Raw genomic sequence first — 20,560 nt, forward strand, 5'->3', positions numbered from 1 at the left:
AACTTCAAAGTGTTTAAGGTAAAAAAGGATCGTCCTTTCTAGCCCTATGGGGTGTCTGTGCTCCTCTCCAGCTTCCCTTACTTACGCAGAGATGTTCTCTAGCACTGCCCTCTCAGCTCTGTTAGTTTTGGCCTTTTATCAAGGGACAGGAATGAGAGGCTCTGCTTGTGCCCTGAAGATGTCAGACACACCCCCCTGACCTTTCTTCCAGTCGAATGGCTCTGATAAGTAGGCAGTCCTTGAGCCTGGAGACCCACAGACACACTTGGATGATTGCTACAGAAATCAGTTAGGCAATCTCCTCCTAGGGGCTCAGAGCCCACTCCGGATGTGAGCCGGGTGCTGGCCGCCAGTGCTGCCGACATGGCCAATAGGACCAACTCCTCCGCAGCCTACTATAGCTACGAATACTACCTGGACTACCTGGACCTCATTCCTGTGGATGAGAAGAGGCTGAAAGCCAACAAACGTAAGTCTGAACCCGGGAAGCGGTCAGGCAGAGACTGGGGTTGGCCCTAATGACTGGCACTCCAGCTTTTTCTCCATCCACTTATTAACTCCATGGATGAACATGTACCCAACAATACAGCCAGTGCACACATCAATATAAATGTGTGTGTGTGAGCGTGCACGCACGTGCGTGTATGTGTGTCCCTAGTCTGATAGTTGAAGGAGCCAGATCTCACATGCCCAAATACATGGCTGAAATCTAGCCCCAGTGGCTTAGGATGTGTGTGTGCGTGCCCAAAATCCCAACAGGGTGGAGAAGTGAAGAAATGGAGAAGGGATTGCATTGTGACCATGCCCCATTGAGAGGTGCTTTTTCCCCTTGTCTCTCTCTGGTAAGCTCACACACCTTGCAGCCTATAAACTCTCCCCCCACCATGCCCCCACAAATAAATAAACAAGTGAGGCTTGGAAGTAAAAATGGTATCCATTACCTCCTGTAATAAACTTAGAATTGACCTAAGAAATAAAGAGGACTAGCCTGTGGCGTGGTGATGAAGGGAGCTGGATCTTCACATGCTTGACTATGTGGTTCTAGTCCCAGACCTGGAGGTTTAAGAAACAGGCCAGGCACATGTGCATGTGTGCCCAAAACCCCAAAAAATGGGGAAATGGAAAAGAAGGGATTGAGACATGACTATCCACCATGGGGGTGATTTTTTCACTTCTCCTCTCTCTCTCCCTTTCTTATTCTGGTGAGTGCACGAGCCCTTTGGCAAAATTAAAAGAAGATGCCTTGGAAGCAGAATTTTCTCTCTATATATATCTCTCTCTCTCTTTCTCTCTCTTTTGAGAGGTTTTTGCCTTAGAGAGTGTGCGCTTACCAGAGAGAGAGAGAGACAGTGAGAGGGAAAGTGAGAAATCAACTCCCAGGGAGAATGGCCACACCGCAATCCCTTTTCCTCCATTCTCCTCCTTGGGCACACAAACATGCACCTGGTGTGAATTTCAAGTCACCAGATCTGGAATTCGAAATATTGGTTGACCCTGTGGAAGTCCAGCAACATAACCACTACGCCATCTGCTGGCCCCAGAATATTCTTTCAAGATGGATTTCTTAATAAAGTTTACTTTATTTGAGGTTCCAACATGCGGGTGAGTTTCTTCAAGTTGTAGGTTTGTTTTTGTCCATTGTCTGTATTTAAGTTTGGGAGCATTATTTTCTCCACTGCTAAAATGTATGATTTAATAATTTCTGTTAAAATGTCAGTGCCTTCATAATCTCAGAATGTTTTGTTTTTGGTTTTGGGAAAAATAGATCCACACAAGTTAACTTCCTTTTACTCATCTGCCCTCCCATTCTTTTTTTTTGGGGGGGGGATAGTTTTGCTACAAGGCACATGCACTCGCTGGAGAGACAGAGACAAAAAGTGAGAAACCACACACACACACACACACACACACACACACACACACACACACTCCACCCCAGGGAAATGGCCAAGCAGGACTCCCTTCTCCTCCATTCTCCTCTTGAGATCTTGGGCATGCACACACACACGCTCAGTATGAATTTTAAGCTGCCAGGTTCAGGACTCAAACTGCAGTCAACTGTGTGGGAGTCCAGTGATGTAGCCATTACGCCATCCGCTAGTCCATGCCCTCCCATTCTTTATCTCTTTGGTAACTTGGCACTTTGCAGACGTTCTTACCTGATAAGTCCAGTTACTCAGTCAAGATAGCAAGTTGGCAGAGGAAATGAGCATGAAAAACAAAACAAAGACAAAACCCTGGAATGTTGCATATCAGTTCCAGGAAGTCATTCTCTGTCTATCCCCTAAGAAATCTTGGGTATATAATCACTAATATGTCTATCAGAAAGTAAATGCAGTCACTAGAAGGAATAACCTGTTTTTTGTATAGAAAAATTAGTCTGTTACACATTAAGTCAAAACTGAAATGCATTTGAGTGCTCTCGGTTACAAAGGTGAAGAAAAGCACAGGCAGAACACTTGGGGACAGCCACCTAGAATCTCTCGTGACGTAGAGTTCCTGTTTCCATCTTCACCACAGCTTCCAGCTACCCATCCATGCTTGCTCAGGACTTCCTCTGTTCCTAGCACCATAGGAAAGCTTTCGAGGAGCAGTAGTTTTGATGTGTGTTCTCTGATGCAAAGTAGCTTATGAAATTGAAATGCAGACTTTTGCACATATAACTCATAATCAAGAAGACATAAACTCATGGGGAGAAAGTGGAAGAATTAAAATAAAATCCACATGTAAGTACAGATGACTCTTGAGCAATATGAGGGTTAGGGACACGAGCCCCATACCTCCCACACAGTTAAGAATCTACATATTAACTTTGACTCCTCCAAACCTTTACTAATAGCCTACTGTTGACTAGAAGCGTTTCAGATAACCTGAATATTTGTTTAGCTATATTACGTATGCTATGTGTATTAGATACTGCATTTTTACAATATACTAGAGAAAAGTTATTAGAAAATTATAAGTAAAAGAAAAAAAACCATTTACAACACTGTCCTTTATTTTCTAATATAGTTATTGAAAAAATCCACATATAGGTGGATCCACACAGTTCAAATCCCTGTTGTTCAAGGACCAACGGTATAGTCAAAAATTTAGAATTTAGGAAGGCTTAGTGGCATCATGGTGACGTGCTGCTCAAGAAAAATTAGATCCATATGAAGATCATGGGTTTGGTTCCTCAGCTGACCTGTACAAATGGGATTTGTACAGTCTGTACAGCTGGGAGTGCAAGACCATAGTCCTGACAGGCTGGGAAAAGTGGGGGAGATTGTAGCATGAGACCTGGTTGAGGACGCTTGTCTTTCTCTGTCTCTCACTCTCATAAAATAGAAAATGAAAACAACTTTTTATAAAAGTTCAAAACTCTAGGATAGATACTGATCTTGATGAAACATTCAGAAGTCTTTTTTTTTTAAGTGAACAGAAATTAGATAAAATTCTGAGTCAGCTTCAGATACTCTACCCTGTATGCCAGATCTCCCACTGGCTCACTGCCACGTCTCCAGAGCTCGTCCCTCTGCTTTGGAGGAAAGTACTGTTTACAGTCTTAGAACCCACAGTCTCAACCTTCTGCCCCTGACTCACAAACCACTTCCCTTTCTGGGAAAAGTTGATGTCCCCTAAGTTGCCTGTGAGTTTGAGAAAATGTTCTTTCCTGCGCACATGAACTAAAGGTGAAAGTTTATAGCTCTTGAGTACAGAAATGAGGTGAAATGAGAAACTCCTCCTCAAGCTCCCAAACCCAATAAAAACCATCTATCTCAAAGAGGGAGTGAGGGAACCATTGCCAAGAGAGACCAGTCACTGGGTCTTCCCTATGAAGATTAATCAGCTATTGTTTTAATAGAAGTTATGCTTACCCAAGTTACGCTTCTTAGGGGATAAATAAGATATCTCTCAGGACCAGCAATTGGCATAATGGCTATATTGCTGGATTTCCATGTAGTCTACTGCAGTTCGAGTCCCGGACCCGGTGGCTTAAACTCACACTGGGCACATGTGTGTGTGTGCCCAAGTTCCCAAAAGGAGAATGGAGGAGAAGGGATTGCGGTGTGGCCATCCCCCCGGGAAGTGATTTCTCACTTTCTGTCTCTCTGTGTCTTTCTGGTGAGTGCACGTGCCCTATAGCAAAAACCTCTCCAAAAAAATCTCTCTCCCAAATTTGCATATAGACACTGGAAAATGCAAAATCTATGATTTGAATAAAGTCATCCAGCTTATGAGGGACCCAAACAAATTAAACTCTTATTAAGAAATCTACTTTAAAAAATATTTTGGGACCAACCTGGTGATGTAGTTGGAAGCAAACAGTGCCTGAAGTCACATAGCCAACTGTGGGTTCAGATCACATTAGCACCTTGAAAACATGCAAGATATATACAAGTGTGCCCAGGATCCTGACAAGTTGGGGGGCTGGGGAAGAGAGGCCCTGTCAAGGAACTTAACTCTCTCATGCTTTTTATCATAAATAAAATAAAGTTGAAAGAAAATTGGGGACCAGCAGGCGGCATGGTGGTTAAGGCGCTGGACACTCCCACATGGCCAACCATGGTTTGAGTCCCAGACCTGGTGGCTTGCTTTCTCACTTTCCCTCTCTCTCTGTCTCTCTCTGGTCAAATTAAAATAAATGAATGAATAAATAAAATTAAATAATTTTTAAAAACAAAGGAAGAAAATAGATTCGAGGGCCAGCTAGATGGTGATTCAGGTGGCTAGATATCACACGGCCAGCTGCACAGTCTGAGTCTCGCACCCAGCAGCTTGAAAAACACATCAGGCATGCGTGCTCAAAATTCTGAGAGGAGAACGGAGGAGAAGGGATTGCAACGTGGCCATCCCCCCTTGGAGGTGATTTCTCACTCTCTGGCTCTCTCTGGTGAGCACATGTACCCTACAGCAAAACTAAAATAAATAAATAAATAAATAAAAATAAAAATAAATGTATTAAAAGTATATATTTTGCTTCAAAAATGTCTCAGTTTCTTAGGGGGTTAATTCCAAATTTATCACAGAGACGCGTATCATTTTAACCCCAAGCCCGTAGATGTTGGGGGTCATTGATACCCACAGAAGGAGGCACCCTTTTAGTTCAATTTCATTCCTGTTTCTATCCTGGGTGTTTCAATCTTTATACCTATCTGAATTTCATTTTTATTTTGTCTAGAAGAGAAGTTTGGGACTAAATTAAAATACCCTCCAAAAAAATGTTTAAACTCTGAATAGGTAGTTGTCCACTTTTTTCTGAGGACACCAGGGGACAGGAACCGTGATCAGAGCCCCACTGGGACTTGCATCTGGGTGCTGCCATTCACCAGCTCTGTGACCTTAGGTGACACCAGATTCAAGAGGAAGGAATCAGAGCCCACCTTTCAGTAAATGTTAAAAATTGGAGGGAAGCTTTTAAAAAAAAAAAAAAACTTTCCAGAAGTTTGCATGTGTTTGCCAGAGAGAGATGGAGAAAAGGAGAAAGAGGAAAGAGAAAAAGTAACCCAATAAGACATGGTCACACCGTAACTCCTTCTAGCCCATCTCTCCATCCTGCTAGGATTTGGTACTTGCATGTCTGTACTTGGCATGTTTCTCAAGCCCTGGGTCCAAGACTTGAACTACAGTCAGTCATATGGGACCCAGCCCTCTTAACCACTAGGCTGTGTGGCCTGGCCAGAAAGAATTGATTCACTGTAAATAAAATAATAAAGGGAACCAGCAGTTAGCGTAATGGCTATGTCACTGGACTCCCACGTAGTCGATCGTGGTTCGCGTCCTGGACCCGGTGGCTTAAAACTCACGCCGGGCGCGTGTGCGTGCGTGCCCAAGATCCCGAGAGGAGAATGGAGGAGAAGGGATTGCGGCATGAGCATCCCCCCTGGGGGGTGATTTCTCGCTTTCTGTCTCTATGTCTCTCTCTGTCTGTCTGGCGAGCGCACGCGCCCTATAGCAAAAATCTCTCCAAAAAAGAAAAAAGAAAAAAAAATAATGATAATAATATGACAGATAGTAATATGAGCTCTACAAAACAAAAACAAAAACAAAAAATCAGAAGGGTAGCTAGGGAGCTGGGACCCAGGGAAGGATTGCAATCTAGATAAAGTGATGGGTGAAGGCCTCCCCATGGTGACTTGTAAAGAAGTGAGATCCTGAGGATGTCTCAGGAAAGAGCCCTCCAGACAGGGGAACAGCAAGGACAAACAATGGAGATTAGTGCCCTTGTAAGAAGAGACATAAGAAAGCCTAGTCTCTCTCACTCTTGCTCTCTGTGTCTCTCTTTCCCATGTGAGGACATAATCAGGAAGAGGGCTCCCACCAAGAACTGAATCCGGTGACACTTTGATCTCGGAATTCTCCCCCTCCAGGACTATGAGAAACAGATTACTGCTATTTAAGCCACTCAACCCGTGCTATTTTTGCTATAGTAGTCCAAGCTGACTAGGACAGTTCCTCATTTAAGTGGAATCTTACAATAGTTGTCTTTTTGTGACTGCCTTATTTCACATGGCATAATGTCCTCAAGTTGACAAGGACCCTCTTGAGACAGACCATTTTGCCATTGTAAAGCCATGTGTCAGAAATATCTATCATCTATCTATCTATCTATTTAAATCCTTTCCAGGGAGCCACTACTGCAAATGTAACTTTGAATTCAATTGTCTCCCAGCACTAAGAACACAACCACTCAAAACATTATGGTGTAAATCAAACCAGCTGGTCATCACTTGAGAACCATTAGTGGTGGCAGAGGGGATGTGGGAGCCCCTGAGTCACAGGACCACAGCAGACGTGGAGAATTGGTCACAAGAGCAATGAGTGAGAACGGCATAGGAGCCTAGTGTGGGGCTTCCATGCTGTTCTCTTGTCAAATGCTGTTGTCCCCGCAACAGCTCCTGTGCTCAGCTTGGAATAGCACCTCCAGCATCTCTCCCTTCACTGACTTCCTCATCCATGTCTAAAATACATACCATCCTCATCTCCACTGCCTCCTTGGACAGTCCATCAGCCAAAGTCTCTCCACATCTGGTTGTCAAACTTCTCAAGTGAGCAGCCACTTTCCCCTCGGCTCTCCTCTGAGTTCCTGCAGTTAGGCTTCTGCCCCTGCCATCATCTGAAACCATCCCTTTGGAAAACTTCAATCTGCAACACTCACCTCCTTCTCCCCTAGCCTCTGGGACTCTCCATCTGCATTTCATCCCCTCTCGATCCCTTTCTTTTTTCCCTTGCTGGGTTCTGCTTTGGGCAACTACTATGGTCTGAATGTTTATGTCTCTCTTCTTCCAGGTTGTCAAAGCCTAACCCCTCATGTGATAGCATTAATAGGTAGGGACTTTGGGAGGGGATTAAATCGTGAGGGTGGAGCCCTTGTGAATGAGATTAGTGCCCTTAAAAGGGACAGAAGAGACCAGAGGTCTCACCTCCACTCTGTGAGGACACAGTAAGAAGGTCCCTCTAAGAACTAAGAGGCAGTCTCTCACCTAACACCAAATCTGCTAATTCCTCTATCTTTTTTTTTTTTTTTGGAGAGGTTTTCGCTATAGGGTGCGTGCGCTCACCAGACAGATAGAGAGAGACATAGAGACAGAAAGTGAGAAATCACCCCCCGGGGGGGGGGGGCATGGTCACGCTGCAATCCCTTCTCCTCCATTCTCCTCTCAGGATCTTGGGCACGCACGCACATGTGGCCGGTGTGAGTTTTAAGCCACCGGGTCCGGTACATGAACCACGGTCAACTATGCGGGAGTCCAGCGACATAGCCATTACGCTAACTGCTGGTTCCCATAAGTTTAAACTTTAAAAAAAAAAAAAATCTAAGAACTCAAGAACAGAACTCTGTCATCCAGAGTGTGGATGAGAAACATCGTTATTGCCGTGTCCCTTTTGTTCTGTGCTAATCAGCAAAGGCAGGATCAAGTGGTCTCAGGGATGTTCTGTAACATGGCTTCAGAGGTGGAGGAGGGTGAGCAGGTGTTCAGCTGAGGGTGGTCAGAGGTCATACTGCAAAAATACAGGTGACTACACTGGCTAGCTTCCTTGCTGACAAATCCGACTCTCACCTGGCCAGTGGTTTGGGTTGGGTCTCCTCCCCAGTCAAATCAGAATGCATCGTGCCCCAGGCCTGCAAACCTCTGCAGGAGCACACGTCAAAGACTAAAAGAAGCTGAGCATGGATCAGTGAGCTCTGGGATGCTGCAGGGTGGGGAGAGAGGGGCAAAGCTCCTCTCAGCTGTTCTCACTGGGAGGTCACGTGGAGCTGCTGGTTGAAATGCACAGGACAGGCTGAGTTCAACTCTCATGCTGAGTAGAGAAGTCAAAATGGAAAGGAAAAGACCAGCACTCACGTGCTAACCTAACAAGCAGGATTTTAAGACTTTTGTGATCCTGCCCATACATCAAAATATATTCCATCATCACTGGGCACATATTTGGAAACATCTAGGGATTTCTTTCTTTCCTCTTTTAAATTTGCCAGAGGGCATGTGCACTCATCAGAGAGAAAATGGGGGAAGAAAGCACCCTCATTGGGGTGTGATCATGTCACAATCTCTTCTCCTCCATTGCTTCATCCTGTCTGGATTGTGGGCACACGCGCACACAGGCACGCACACACACAAGCACAGCTGGTGTGTCTTTTTAAGCTACCGGGCCTGGGATTCAAACCATGCAGGTGGCTATGTTGGACCCAGCTCCTTTAACCACTAAGCCTTGAGGCTGGCCTTGTATACACGATTTATATGTAGCAATCAGTGCTGAGTTTAAGGCTACCACTTGAAATCTGTTGTGAATTAATTACAGGCACTTCGCAAGAGTTTCACCCTTGAGGTTTTTGTATGTGGCTTCTGATTATTTTGTAGAATGTTAAGAGTCTCCCCCTGGGACCAACAGATAGCATAATGGTTACATTGCTGGACTCTCAGATGGCCAACCACAGTTCAAGTCCCAGACTGGGAGGCTTGAAACACACTGGGTGCAAGTGCATGAGTGCCCAGAATCCCAAGAGGGGAATAAAGGAGAAGGGACTACGACATGGCCATTCCCCGGGGCAGGGGGGGGAGGTGATTTCTCACTTTCGGAGGGGAATAAAGGAGAAGGGACTGCGACATGGCCATTCCCCGAGGCAGGGGGGGGAGGTGATTTCTCACTTTCTGTCTCTCTCTGGCGAGTGCACACACCTGCTAGCAAAACAATCTCTCTAAAAAAAATACAAAGTAAAAGAATCTTCCCAACACTATGAACATAGTGGAAAATGTGAATTCCTGAGGCCCTGCATGAATTGACAAAGTCTATGTTTGATCTTTTTTTTTTTTTTTTTGGAGAGGTTTTTGCTATAGGGCAAATGCACTCGCCAGAAAGACAGAGAGAGACAGAGATACAGAAAGCGAGAAGTCACCTCCCAGGGGGGATGGCCACACCACAATCCCTTCTCCTCCGTTCTCCTCTTGGAATCTTGAGCATGCATGCACACACGCCTGGTGTGAGTTTAAGCTACCGGGTCTGGGACTCGAACCACGGTCGACTACATGGGAGTCCAGCGACATAGCCATTACGCCAACTGCTGGTCCCTTGTTTTGTTTTGTTTTGTTTTTTAGAGAGAGATTTTTTTCTATAGGGCATGTGTGTTTGCAAGAGAGACAGAGGGAAACAGAGACAGAAGGCAAGAAATCACCCCCCCAAGGGATGATGGCCACACCACAATTCCTTCTCCTCCATTCTCCTCTCAGGATTTTGGACACGCAAATACACGTGCCCTGCATGTGTTTTAAGTTTCCGGGTCCGGGATTTTAACCCTGGTCGACTATGTGGGTGTACAGCAATGTAACCATTATGCCATCTGCTAGTCTCCCTATGTTTGATCTATCTGTGCTCTTTTCAGAGGCTAAGCTTAGAAGAAAACCAATCCCATATTGCAATTTTGCAGTGGTAAAACCAATTATTTTAGTATGAGGAGTCTCCAGATACTGGTCTAATGTTCCCTTGCAGACTGAAGCATGGTGCATTTATTACCCTTGAGAAAAACCTGGCTTTAATGTTCCATTATTTACTTCTCCGGTTAACACAGCTCTGTCCCTATAATTATGGGCTAGGAAGAGTTTGTCATAGTCCATCTTAATTTCTGCCAAAGTGCTGCCCCTGGCAGCTTCATGAGGTATTGTTCGACCTCCGATCCAAGAGCCGAGAGCAGAAACGCACCACTAACCAATCTCTTTTGAACACAGCATAGAACTCTCAAAGTACAGACTGGACAAAAGACCTACATTTACCTTTTCTCTCATTCAGAACCATCAATTTCAGGTCTCAGCTTCAACTATGACTTCAAAAATGTTTTTTTTTTTTGAGAGGTTTTCGCTATAGAGCACGTGTGCTTGCCGGACCGAGAGAGGCAGAGAGACAGAAAACGAGAAATCACCCCCCAGAGGGGATGGTCACGCCGCAATCCCTTCTCCTCCATTCTCCTCTCAGGATCTTGGGCACGCACGCACACGCTCCCAGAGTGAGTTTAAGTCACCGGGTCCAGGACACGAACTGCGGTCGACTACGTGGGAGTCCAGCGACATAGCCATTATGCTAACTGCTGGTTCCCTATGACTTCAAATTCTTCAGCAAATGGTCAGTCCCAAGGTGACTTTTAAACAGATACCACAGTGTTTACTTCTGAATACATTTCTGTCAAGGTAGCGACGGGAAGACGTGCTATGCTTGAATGATTTCGTTGCTCAAAAACTTCTTGGAACTTTTTTGGGGAACTGTCTTTGGGTAGTCACAGCGCATTTTATGAAACATTTATGGTGATGAGTAACATTTCCTTTGAGGACAGATTTAAAAAAAATAGTTAAGATTCACCCAGAAACAAGTCAGGTGAATGAGATGGGTGATTAAAGTGATAGCTACCATCTGGGTGTCAAAAATGAAATATGATCTCCTAACAGAAAAGTTGTGTTTGTAATTCACAAACCAATCTTTGAAGGCAATTCCAAAAGAGGCGTTCTATTTGGTTGTTGGAAAAGTCATGACATATTTTTTCTGTTTTTTTCTATGCAAAAACGCATCAGTTCAACATAAATGTTTGACCACTAGATCCAGATGTATTTTAGGAGAATTTAGGTGACTTGATGGTAATGAGAGGATGATTATTTTGAAGGTCAGTTTTCATTTGGATTTTTTTTTTTTTGAGAGGTTTTCGCTATAGGGTGCGTGCGCTCGCCAGACAGAGAGAGACATAGAGACAGAAAGCGAGAAATCACCCCCCAGGGATGATGGACACGCTGCAATCTCTTCTCCTCCGTTCTCCTCTCGGGATCTTGGGCATACACGCACACGTGCCTGGCATGTGTTCTAAGCCACCGGGTCCGGGACGCGAACCGAATCCAGCAACATAGCCATTACGCTAACTGCTGGTTCCCTGGATTTTTAAGTTCTGATGTGTTCATTGAGGAAGTCAACTTCTTTACTAACCTAGTAAAGAAAATGGATAGTAACTAACAGTGCACCAGATGAGACTGAAGTTGATTTCTTTCTTGTAAAACTCTGCAGAACCAGGGTGGAAAGTCGACTTCAGGAACCAGCTACCTTCCAGCTTGCAGCTTTGCCATCCCCGGGGCGTATCCTCGTCTTCACATTCCAAGCCATATTCTGGCCATTACATGCATGGCTGGGCAGCAAAACAGAGTAGGGGAGTAAGAAAGGGCACAGGGGGGCCAGCAGATGGCCTAGTGGTTATGTCACTGAATTCCCACATGGCTGACCATCGTTTGAGTTCCAGACCTGGTGGCTCTCACTGGGAGGGAGTGTGTGCCTGCCCAAAATCACAGGCAGAGCATGGAGAAGGAACTACAGTGTGGCCATACCCCCCGGGGGGCATGATTTCTCGCTTTCTATCTCTCTATCTCTCTTTCTCTGGTGAGCACACATGCCCTATACCAAAAATATCTCTTAAAAAGAAAAGAGAAAAAAAAGAAAAAAAACAGAAAAGATAAAAGAAGGAAAGAAAAAAGAAAAAGGAAGAGAAAAAAAGAAAGAAAAAAGAAGAAAAGAAGAAAGTAAAGAGAAGGCACAGGTTGAAGTCCAGCAGCCTCTGAAAGAAGACTCGTAGCAGATGTCCCATAACTATTCCATCTCATTGGCCAGAACCTGGTCAGATGCCCCTATCTGGCTGAAAAGGAGGTTGGGAAAGGTAGTCTTCATCCCAGGCAGCTAATAGCAAGGGTTCTATGACGACGAAAGCACATGGGAGTGGAGATTAGTTGACAACTAGCAGTCAGGTCACAGTTTTCTTTACCAAATCTTCATTTTAGTGAGTTTTAAAGATGCAGTGTATCATTTACCACAAAACCCTCTTAACAGAAATAATATTTTTAGTTCTATTTTTTAAATTTTTTATTTCATTTTCTTTTATACATTCAATCATGTTATTTAGCTTACAAAGTGAATATTTCAACATGTGAACATTTTTCCCTAGTCCAGTTGATAAAACTAAAATGATCTTCAACAGATAATACCACATTTCTTTGTGCCATTAATGCTTTGCCTCTCTATTTTTCTTCTAAATGTTCTTCCTCAGACTCTACTCTTTCACACACACTCTATCTGGTATTCACATCCGTTTACTGTGTTTCTATATCCTTTAGTCAATCAGTTCTATTTATAATCATTTCACAACCATAAACAAAAAACTGCCATGTGCATTATATATACATCTGATTTTACTTAGTCTTCCTAACACCCTATATAGGGAGACTTCAAATAGTTCATGAAAAAATGGAATTTAAGTCATTTATTTTGTGCAAAAAATTTTTGGAATTTATGCATAGTTGTTCATAATATGCATTTGCCATACACTTTTTGAAGAGCTCTCATATAATAGGTACTGTTATCCCTATTTTAAAAATGAGCTAACAGATTTACAGATGTAAAAATCCCAGGTTGACCAAGATCATATAGCTAGGAAACGGACAAGACAGATTTTGAACTCAAAGTTTTCCACCTCCAGAATCTGGGTGCTTCACCCATGGTGCTATTTCCAAGTAAGCAAAATTGTTAAAGCCACCCTTCTGTTTAGGCTCTGGTACCCAAATGCTAGCAGCATTTGAAAGAATGCTATAACTTAACATTTGGCGATTTTTACTGAACAAAGGTGAAATGTCTACTATGGGTAGAGAGCTCTTTATACATATATAAAATGTATTTTTATATAATATTATATGGAATATATATACATATATATGTTAGATATGTATATGCATATACATTAGATTTTTGCCATAGAGCATGTGCACTTGCCAGGGAGAGACAGAAGAAGAGAGAAAGTGAGAAGTCACTCTCTGGGCGATGGTCATGCCACATTCCCTCATCCTCCATTCTCCTCTCAGGGTTCTAGGCGTGCACATGTGCCCAGTGTTGTTTCCAAGTTGCCAGGTACAGGACTTGAACTGCAGAGCTGGCCATATGAGACCCAGTGCCTTAACCCTCACCCCCTCTGATGGCCCTGTATTTTTACTTTAAAATTTTTAAATACATTTTTTTAATTGCCAGAGACAGACACAGAGAGAGAAAACAACCATCAATGGGGTGTGGTCATGCTGTAATCCCTTCTGCTCTATTTCTTCATTCTGTCAGCATTTGGGGCATGAACTCACATATGCCCAGCATATTTTTCAAGCCACTGAGCCTGGGATTTGAACTGCAGTCAGCCATGTGGGATCTGCCTCCCTTAACTAGTAGGCTATGGGCGTGGCCCTTTTCTAAATTTATTTATTTGGGCCAGCAGGTGGCATGGTGGTTAAGGTGCTGGACTCCTACATGGCCAACTGCAGTTTTACTCTTGTACTTGAACTTGCTTTCTTACTTTCCTTCTCTTTCTGTCTCTCTTTGGTCAAATTTAAAAACAATAATAAATAAGTAAATAAATAAATAAAATTAGATAATTATAAATATAAATAAATAAAAAGGGATTTTTTTTCTTTTTTTCATTTTCTGGCAGAGTTTTGCTATAGGGCGCGTGTGCTTGCCAGAAAGACAGAAAGCGAGAACTCATCCCCCGGCCCAGGGGGCATGGCCATGCCGCAATCCCTTCTCCTCCATTCTCCTCTCAGGATTTTGGGCACACATGCATATGTGCCTGGCATGAGTTTTAAGCCACTAGGTTCGGGACTCGAACCACAGTCACCTATATGAGTCCATTATGCCATCTGCTGGTCCTAAAAGGTTATTTATTTTTTATGCCAGAGGGCTCATGTTCACGCGTGAGAGGAAGCAGAGAGAGACAGGAGAGAACACTCTCCAATAGGACACAATGACACCGCAATCTTTTCCCACCAATTCTCCATCCTATCAAAATCCTGGACATGTGCACATACTTGCTTGGACAGTTTTTCAAGCCACCAATTCCAGGACTCATACCTTGGTTGGCACATGGGTTCTGGCTTCCCCTGTGCAGAGCACTATGGGGCCAGCTGTTGTAGGGCGGAGCTGGACTGATTTAATTTGTTGGCTCCAAGGTAGGATAATAAATCCCATAGAAGGAAGTGAAGTCCAGCCATGTCATCCAGAACTTTCTTGTCACTCCACTTTTGATGTTGAACTCTCCTCATTCCATCAGTGTGGACTCAGTAGGGAAGAGGGAGTGGAGGGGAGAAGAGGGATGGGGTGAAAAGGAAGAAGAAAAAGGGGGAAGGGAAAGGAAAAGAGGAAGAAAAGGAAAAAGAAGACAGAGCAAATGAATGGGAAAAGAAGGTGGAAGGAATTTTTCTAGGCTAAACCAGTTTCACTGTCAGCTTGGTCTGGGACTCCGTGTTGTGAAAACAAGCCTGGATGTGTAAGTATTTCCAACTGGGGAATGACAGCTACTCCATGGAACAAAATGTTCTCTCCAGACATGGGTGAGCCTTTAGCACGACGAGGAAGAGAACTGTCTTGTCTTGGCTGCCTTTTCCACAGACTATGATGAAAGAAAATTTAGTACAAAAAAAGGCCAAGTGGCTACCGATCACCCTTTTTGGCTGGACAAAATTTAAATTTCACTGATCTGTCCACGCTGTGAAAGGTGACACCTCATTTCCTGTTCAGTAACTAGGGTTAATGACGCCGCAGAGCTGTCCAGTGTGAGCCTGAAAGATGGGGCTCTCAACTCCTGCATTTTGAAACTGTTTCCCAGTGTCCCTGGCAGTACTTACCTTGGTGCTAAAGACCTCAACTTCTGCATTATTATTTTTTTTAAATAAAGGATAAAGAGTGTTATGTCTGCAGAAATCTAAACTCTCCCTACTGGATCAAATCCCAAGCTGAACTTCCTAAGTATTCTTTCGCTCTTCAGGCTCTAAAATATACCCTGACTCTAGGAGCGCTGAATAATGCGGGGAGAAGTCGAGGAATGCTGAGAAAGGTAGAGGCATCTTTCAAAGTCCTCAAGCTTCGGACAGATGGTACATGTCTCATTTCCCAGCGGCCAGAGGACCCCACACGTGGTGTGATGTTCTGGGGTACCACCACTGGTTTCCAGCTCAGAGACAGAGCAGAAAGATGTGAGAGCCAGTGTGGGGATCTGTGCTGTCCCCACCTCTCTGGAGAGGCTGACACATGACAAGGTAGTTGAACGCTCACGATTCCTTTCGCGAGTCCAGGTTGAGTATCCCTTTCTGGAATACTCGGGACTAGAAAGTGTTTTGGATTTTAGATTTAGGAATATGTGCATAGACATAATGAGGCATCTTGGGGATAGGACCCAAGTCTAAACACAACTTTCACTTATGTTTCATATATACTTAAACGCATAGCCCGAAGATAATTTTATATAATACTAGTGTTGCAGTGACCCATCACATGAAGTTAGGTTGTGAAATTTTCTGCCGTTGCTTCACATTGGGCTCAAAGTTTTGGATTTTGGGAGCATTTCAAATTTCAGGTTTTTAGGTTAGGGATGCTCAACTGTACTGCACTTTTTCCACTATGCCCTGTTTCGGACATTATTAGAGCCAAAGGTCAACTCCCACAGGTCTTCAGTTTCTTCCTCAGCCTATCCAGGGTTGTGGAGGGCAGAGACACCCTTTCTCAAGTGGCCAACATTTACTGAGCCTCCACTCCCATTCCACCTCCATGTAGATGACTTGCACATCTCTAACACCGCACTCACCCCTTTAATTGTGCCTTCACTCGTTCACTCGTTCACAAACATCTGGTTTCAACAGGACACCAGATAAAGATGTGCAGGGTTCGTGCTCAAAGTACTGCAGAAGTTCAGAGGAGTTTGGGGTGGAAGGTTGCAGGGGAAGAGAGTCAGCGATTTCTGAAGTGCTGGTCTGGCCCTTTAACCCCCTCTAGCAAAGCTGGGCTCGCAGGTGCTTAGTCAATCCTTGAGGATTACAGACCTAGAGTAGCTTCTTCTGGTCACACGTATAGGTGTCTTGGTCATCTTGTCCTAGAGTCCACTTGGTCTGGAATAGGTACTTGCAGATCTCATGACAAGCCTGATGCCCCAGACAACCACAGCCCTAGACAGCACTGAGAAAAACTACCTGCTGTGGCAGTTTCCTAGCAACTAGCCAGACGTTCCTGAACTGGATCCCTGAGAGGAAGTTCCGGATCTGTCAGGTTCTACCCAGGGCCCCAGAGGCAGCATGTTTCTTGTTCTCCCCTTGTCCTTTCAGCCTCTGGCCATGAATACAGCCATGGTGTTGGCTGCAAAAGTGCCTTTTCCTTTCTGCCATGCCCCCGAGAGCTTTTCCAACTGTAAGAGGAACGAGTTCCATACTCCTGCCTGAGCAGGCTGGCCGGGCAGGCCTTGCTTAACTCTTCTGAGCAGGTGGAAGGGCCATGACCCTGGTGGGTGCACCAAGGGCTAGTGCACACCTTCCCTTCAGGTCTAACTCTTGGGGTCCCTGCAGCCTCTCCTAATGGGGCTGGTCACCAAAGGCTCCTGGTAGACACTGTGACCCCACCAGCAGAGAGGAGTCCATCCTGTCACACAGAGATGCCTACAAACCTTTCTTCTTCCACCCTAGCAAGAAACAAGAAGAGAAGAAGCCTGTCGCTCAAGATTGTTCCTGTGAGCAGCAGTGGCAGCTGCAGAGCCATGGAGGCCACGCACCTTTATTCTCTGGGGACAATTCACCCTAAACAGACCCAGGGGTTAGCTGCCCTGAGAAAAAGCCACTTCCCTGCTTCCCTGCTCTTTCCTAAGGTTAATGAAAAACCTTCCCAAGGGTAACAGATGAGAGAAGAGAAAACATCTCCATACAGTCTAATTCCGCGATGCTTCAGGGTTCCTGCTTTGCTCTCACTGGTGGTTCTCGCTGCTGGGCCACCCGCCACTGAGACAGTCTCTTTCTCTGCAGACCTGATCGTCATTGCCTTCTGGGTGAGCCTGGCTGCCTTCGTGGTGCTCCTCTTTCTTATCTTACTCTGCATTTCCTGGTCAGGCTCCCTGCAGAGGAGGTGAGTGTGAGGGTGTGGGTTGGGTCAGGTGGGTCACTCAGACACTAGGCAGCAACAGCATACCCACACACCGGAATAGTACTCAGCCACAGAAAGAACGAAGTACTGATTCGTGTCACGACACAGACGAACCCAAAAAGCATGCGAGGTGAAAGAAGGCCCCCTACTGTCTGACCCCTGTTTATATGAAAAATGGGCAAATCCAGAGGCTGGAAGCAGATGGGTGGTTGCCTCGGGTGGGAGGGGAGACTTGGGAAGACGGAGTGACAGCTAACGGATTTCTTTTGGGGCTGATAAAAATGCTCTATAATTAGATACGTGATAGCTGCACGATTTTGTGAATATACTAAAGACTGCTGAGCTGTGCTTGCAACTGCGAACTTGATGGTAGATAAAATATGTCTCGATAAAGCTGTTAAAGAAAATGAAGTCAAAATGACTCCATACGCCAGTTAAGTCTTGCCAATCAGCTTACCAGGAAAACAGGCCCCTAACTTAGATACCTACGGCTACCATCTGTCCCTACCTCCTGTGGCGTGCCCAAGTGGCTAAATGACATATAATCTAAGAGCTCCAAGTAGCAACCAGCACCTAGCTCATTTTACGTTAATCCCCTGTGCTACACAACCGGCCCGCAGTGCCCAGTTTCTGTTTGGGCTAGTCTGCCCCCGAGCTGCTGCTGTCCTAATGAGGTTCTTACGAAGGGCCCTATAGGAGACCAGGGTGGGGCAACGGGACCAGAAGGCCTGTCCAGAGGCCAGCACCCCTGGAATATGTGACCTGGTCAAAAAGCTGAGCCCTTCATTTTTCGTCTCTGGAATCTGGAACCTGGAAACTGAGATGGTCCAGGCTGCTGTGGGTCGAGGAGGAGGATGGGCCTGGGAGCCGGTATGGACCATTGTGTCCACTGCAGACAGAAGTCATGGGGACGGAAACCACAAGTACACACGGGAAGGTCCTGGCAGAGAGAACAGGGTGCTCTGAGGGAGAGGAGGGGGCATGTGAACCCACTAGGGGACCCAGGCCCATTCCTGTGAGGTACATGTGGATCTATGAATTACAGCTGCCCAAGGGGCCTCTGGTCCTCCCCACTTCCTCGCCAGGTCATTTCTGCTGACCTTTGGGAGGCAGGGACCAGCTGAGGAATGAAAAATCTATTCTTTCTCTCAGTCTTCAGAACTCATTGAATGTAAGCAGAGTTTTGCTCTCAAGAGAGGCTGGGCAGGAAAATGAATGAAATCACCTTTCTTTTCTACTCTTCTGAGGTGACTGCAAGCTTTGTGCCAGGGACAGGTCACGCTCCTGGTAGAAAGTGCTCACATGGGGGGCCGCCCTGGGTCCCACACTCTGTTCCAGTGGACGGCATAGCCGTGGGCTAGTTTTGCAGAGGCATGCTCTCGAGACACTTTATAGCAGATCTGCAAGCTCAGGGAAGCTAAGTGGGTCTTTTTCTTAAAAAAAAAAAAAAAGAATTATTTTATTTGTTATTATTATTATTTTTTTAATCTGAGCAAAGAAATAGAGAGGAAATGGGAAAGTGAGAAAGCAAGCCACCAGGTCTAGGATTCAAACCGCAGTCAGCCACATGGGATTCCAGCACCTTAACCACCACCAACTGCTGGCCCCAAGTGGGCCTTTTTATGATAGGAGTGTTCAGTTGCTCCCCGAGGAGCTGCTCCTTCCACAAGTCAGGGAGGAAAATGAAAAGCAGTTCCTCTCCCACTGCCTCCACACCCAGGCTCCCCTGCAGGTGTACTTCACTAAACCACATTTGAACTTGCTCCCTAGCTGGGCACCCACTGAGGTGTCACCCCTTTTCACACTGATGATACCTACAAGGCAAGCAGCGTCCCATTGTGTGGGTGAAACGAGACAGGCAGGCAGTGGAGGTCAGGGCTGACACCGCGCCACTAAGTCCACTGCCCCCACACTTCCCAGGCAGAAACCCAACCAGGGCACACAGGTTGCTAGCCCAGGGCAGCTAGCTTTGGGCATGGATGTGTGGCTGAATGGAGGGTCAAACTGTGTCCCCACAGCTGTGAACAAATACAGAACAGGTGACCTCAAGGGAAGGACCTGAGTCCTAGTTCCCCACAGAGTATCCTCTCTTCGATTTCTCTGTGGTGGTGACCTCAGTGAGCTAGGCTAATCCTCCCAGGGCCCTGGGCAGAAGAAGGGTGCGACTGGGAGTGCCCCAGGTGAGGACCATGTCCAGCCAGCTCCTGGATGCCTGCCTCACACTCTGCTCTGTCCACAGGAATAGTCCCCAGCCCCACCCAACATGCCCATGGAGCTACGGCCTTCTCCTCTGTATTCGAAGGCACCTGGAGCGTCACAGGGCCACCCGGGGGGACTTGCAGACTCCACAGAGCTCAGTGGAGGAGCCAGGAAGCAGAGCTGGCCCCAAGCAGCAGCCACAGCGGGAGAGCTCCTCTGCCATGGCCCCCTAAACCCACCTTGCTCTTCTCCGGGAACTGGTCCCTGAAGGGGGTCCCCATGGCACCAGCTGATCTCAAGAGCAAGCCCAGCAAGCCTCCCCTGGACAACCTGCGGACTGTAGGTCTGACACCAGCAAACCATGGCCATAGCTGAGTCAACTGGTGAGATCAAACCAACCTGGACACACAAGATGTCTCTTTCGAGCCTGTTTACATGTAGAAGGTGCAACTGGGCCAAGAATGCCTAGATAAGGCGTGTCATTTGCATTTGTGAAAGGTTTGCAAATGGCCCCTCTAGCCTACAAATGTCAGATATTGCTGATTTTACTTAGCACACCAAGCCTGCCCTTTCACTGCTTATGTCTACTTTGGGAAGGGTAGGCTAATAAAATACGTATGAACTAAGATTTTTAAAAATGTCCTTACTCATCTTTCCTATGCCACTTTACAACTTCTCTTATATCTTACTGACCTTGGGTCCACTGGTCCATCTGTACCTTCTGTGGGATGTCTGGGGAAGGCCTGCAAAGTCCCCATCATCCTCCACTGACACCTGCGGCTCCCCAAGATGTGGGATAGTCTGCCCTACAGGCCAGTGGGCTGATGATGTCAAGGGACCCAGGACACTCCTCCTATCTCCCCACAGCCTTCAAAGATAGAGCTCAGGGGAGCTCTCCAGGGCCAAGAGCGGCTAACCAGCCCCTGTC

At 45.8% G+C, this 20,560-nt stretch overlaps 1 protein-coding gene across 1 annotated transcript; it reads left to right on the top strand.

The window, feature by feature from the left end:
- Positions 1-270: 270 nt before the first annotated feature.
- MRAP (melanocortin 2 receptor accessory protein) lies at positions 271-20,249 on the top strand. Its single transcript, XM_006153864.2, has 3 exons — positions 271-469; positions 17,316-17,415; positions 19,673-20,249. Exons 1-3 carry the CDS (start codon positions 364-366, stop codon positions 19,863-19,865), a joined length of 399 nt encoding a protein of 132 aa, XP_006153926.1. The 5' UTR covers positions 271-363; the 3' UTR covers positions 19,866-20,249.
- Positions 20,250-20,560: the final 311 nt, after the last annotated feature.

Source organism: Tupaia chinensis, unplaced genomic scaffold (assembly GCF_000334495.1).
Source record: "Tupaia chinensis unplaced genomic scaffold, TupChi_1.0 Scaffold000392_1, whole genome shotgun sequence".
Classification (NCBI taxonomy): domain Eukaryota; kingdom Metazoa; phylum Chordata; class Mammalia; order Scandentia; family Tupaiidae; genus Tupaia; species Tupaia belangeri.

Bases quoted from the DNA above. Each gene is read 5' to 3' on its own strand.
- MRAP (XM_006153864.2), top strand. From the start codon at position 364: ATGGCCAATAGGACCAACTCCTCCGCAGCCTACTATAGCTACGAATAC. The intron at 470-17,315 runs GTAAGTCTGAAC...CTTTCTCTGCAG, and splicing joins GAGGCTGAAAGCCAACAAAC to ACCTGATCGTCATTGCCTTC. The intron at 17,416-19,672 runs GTGAGTGTGAGG...CTCTGTCCACAG, and splicing joins TCAGGCTCCCTGCAGAGGAG to GAATAGTCCCCAGCCCCACC.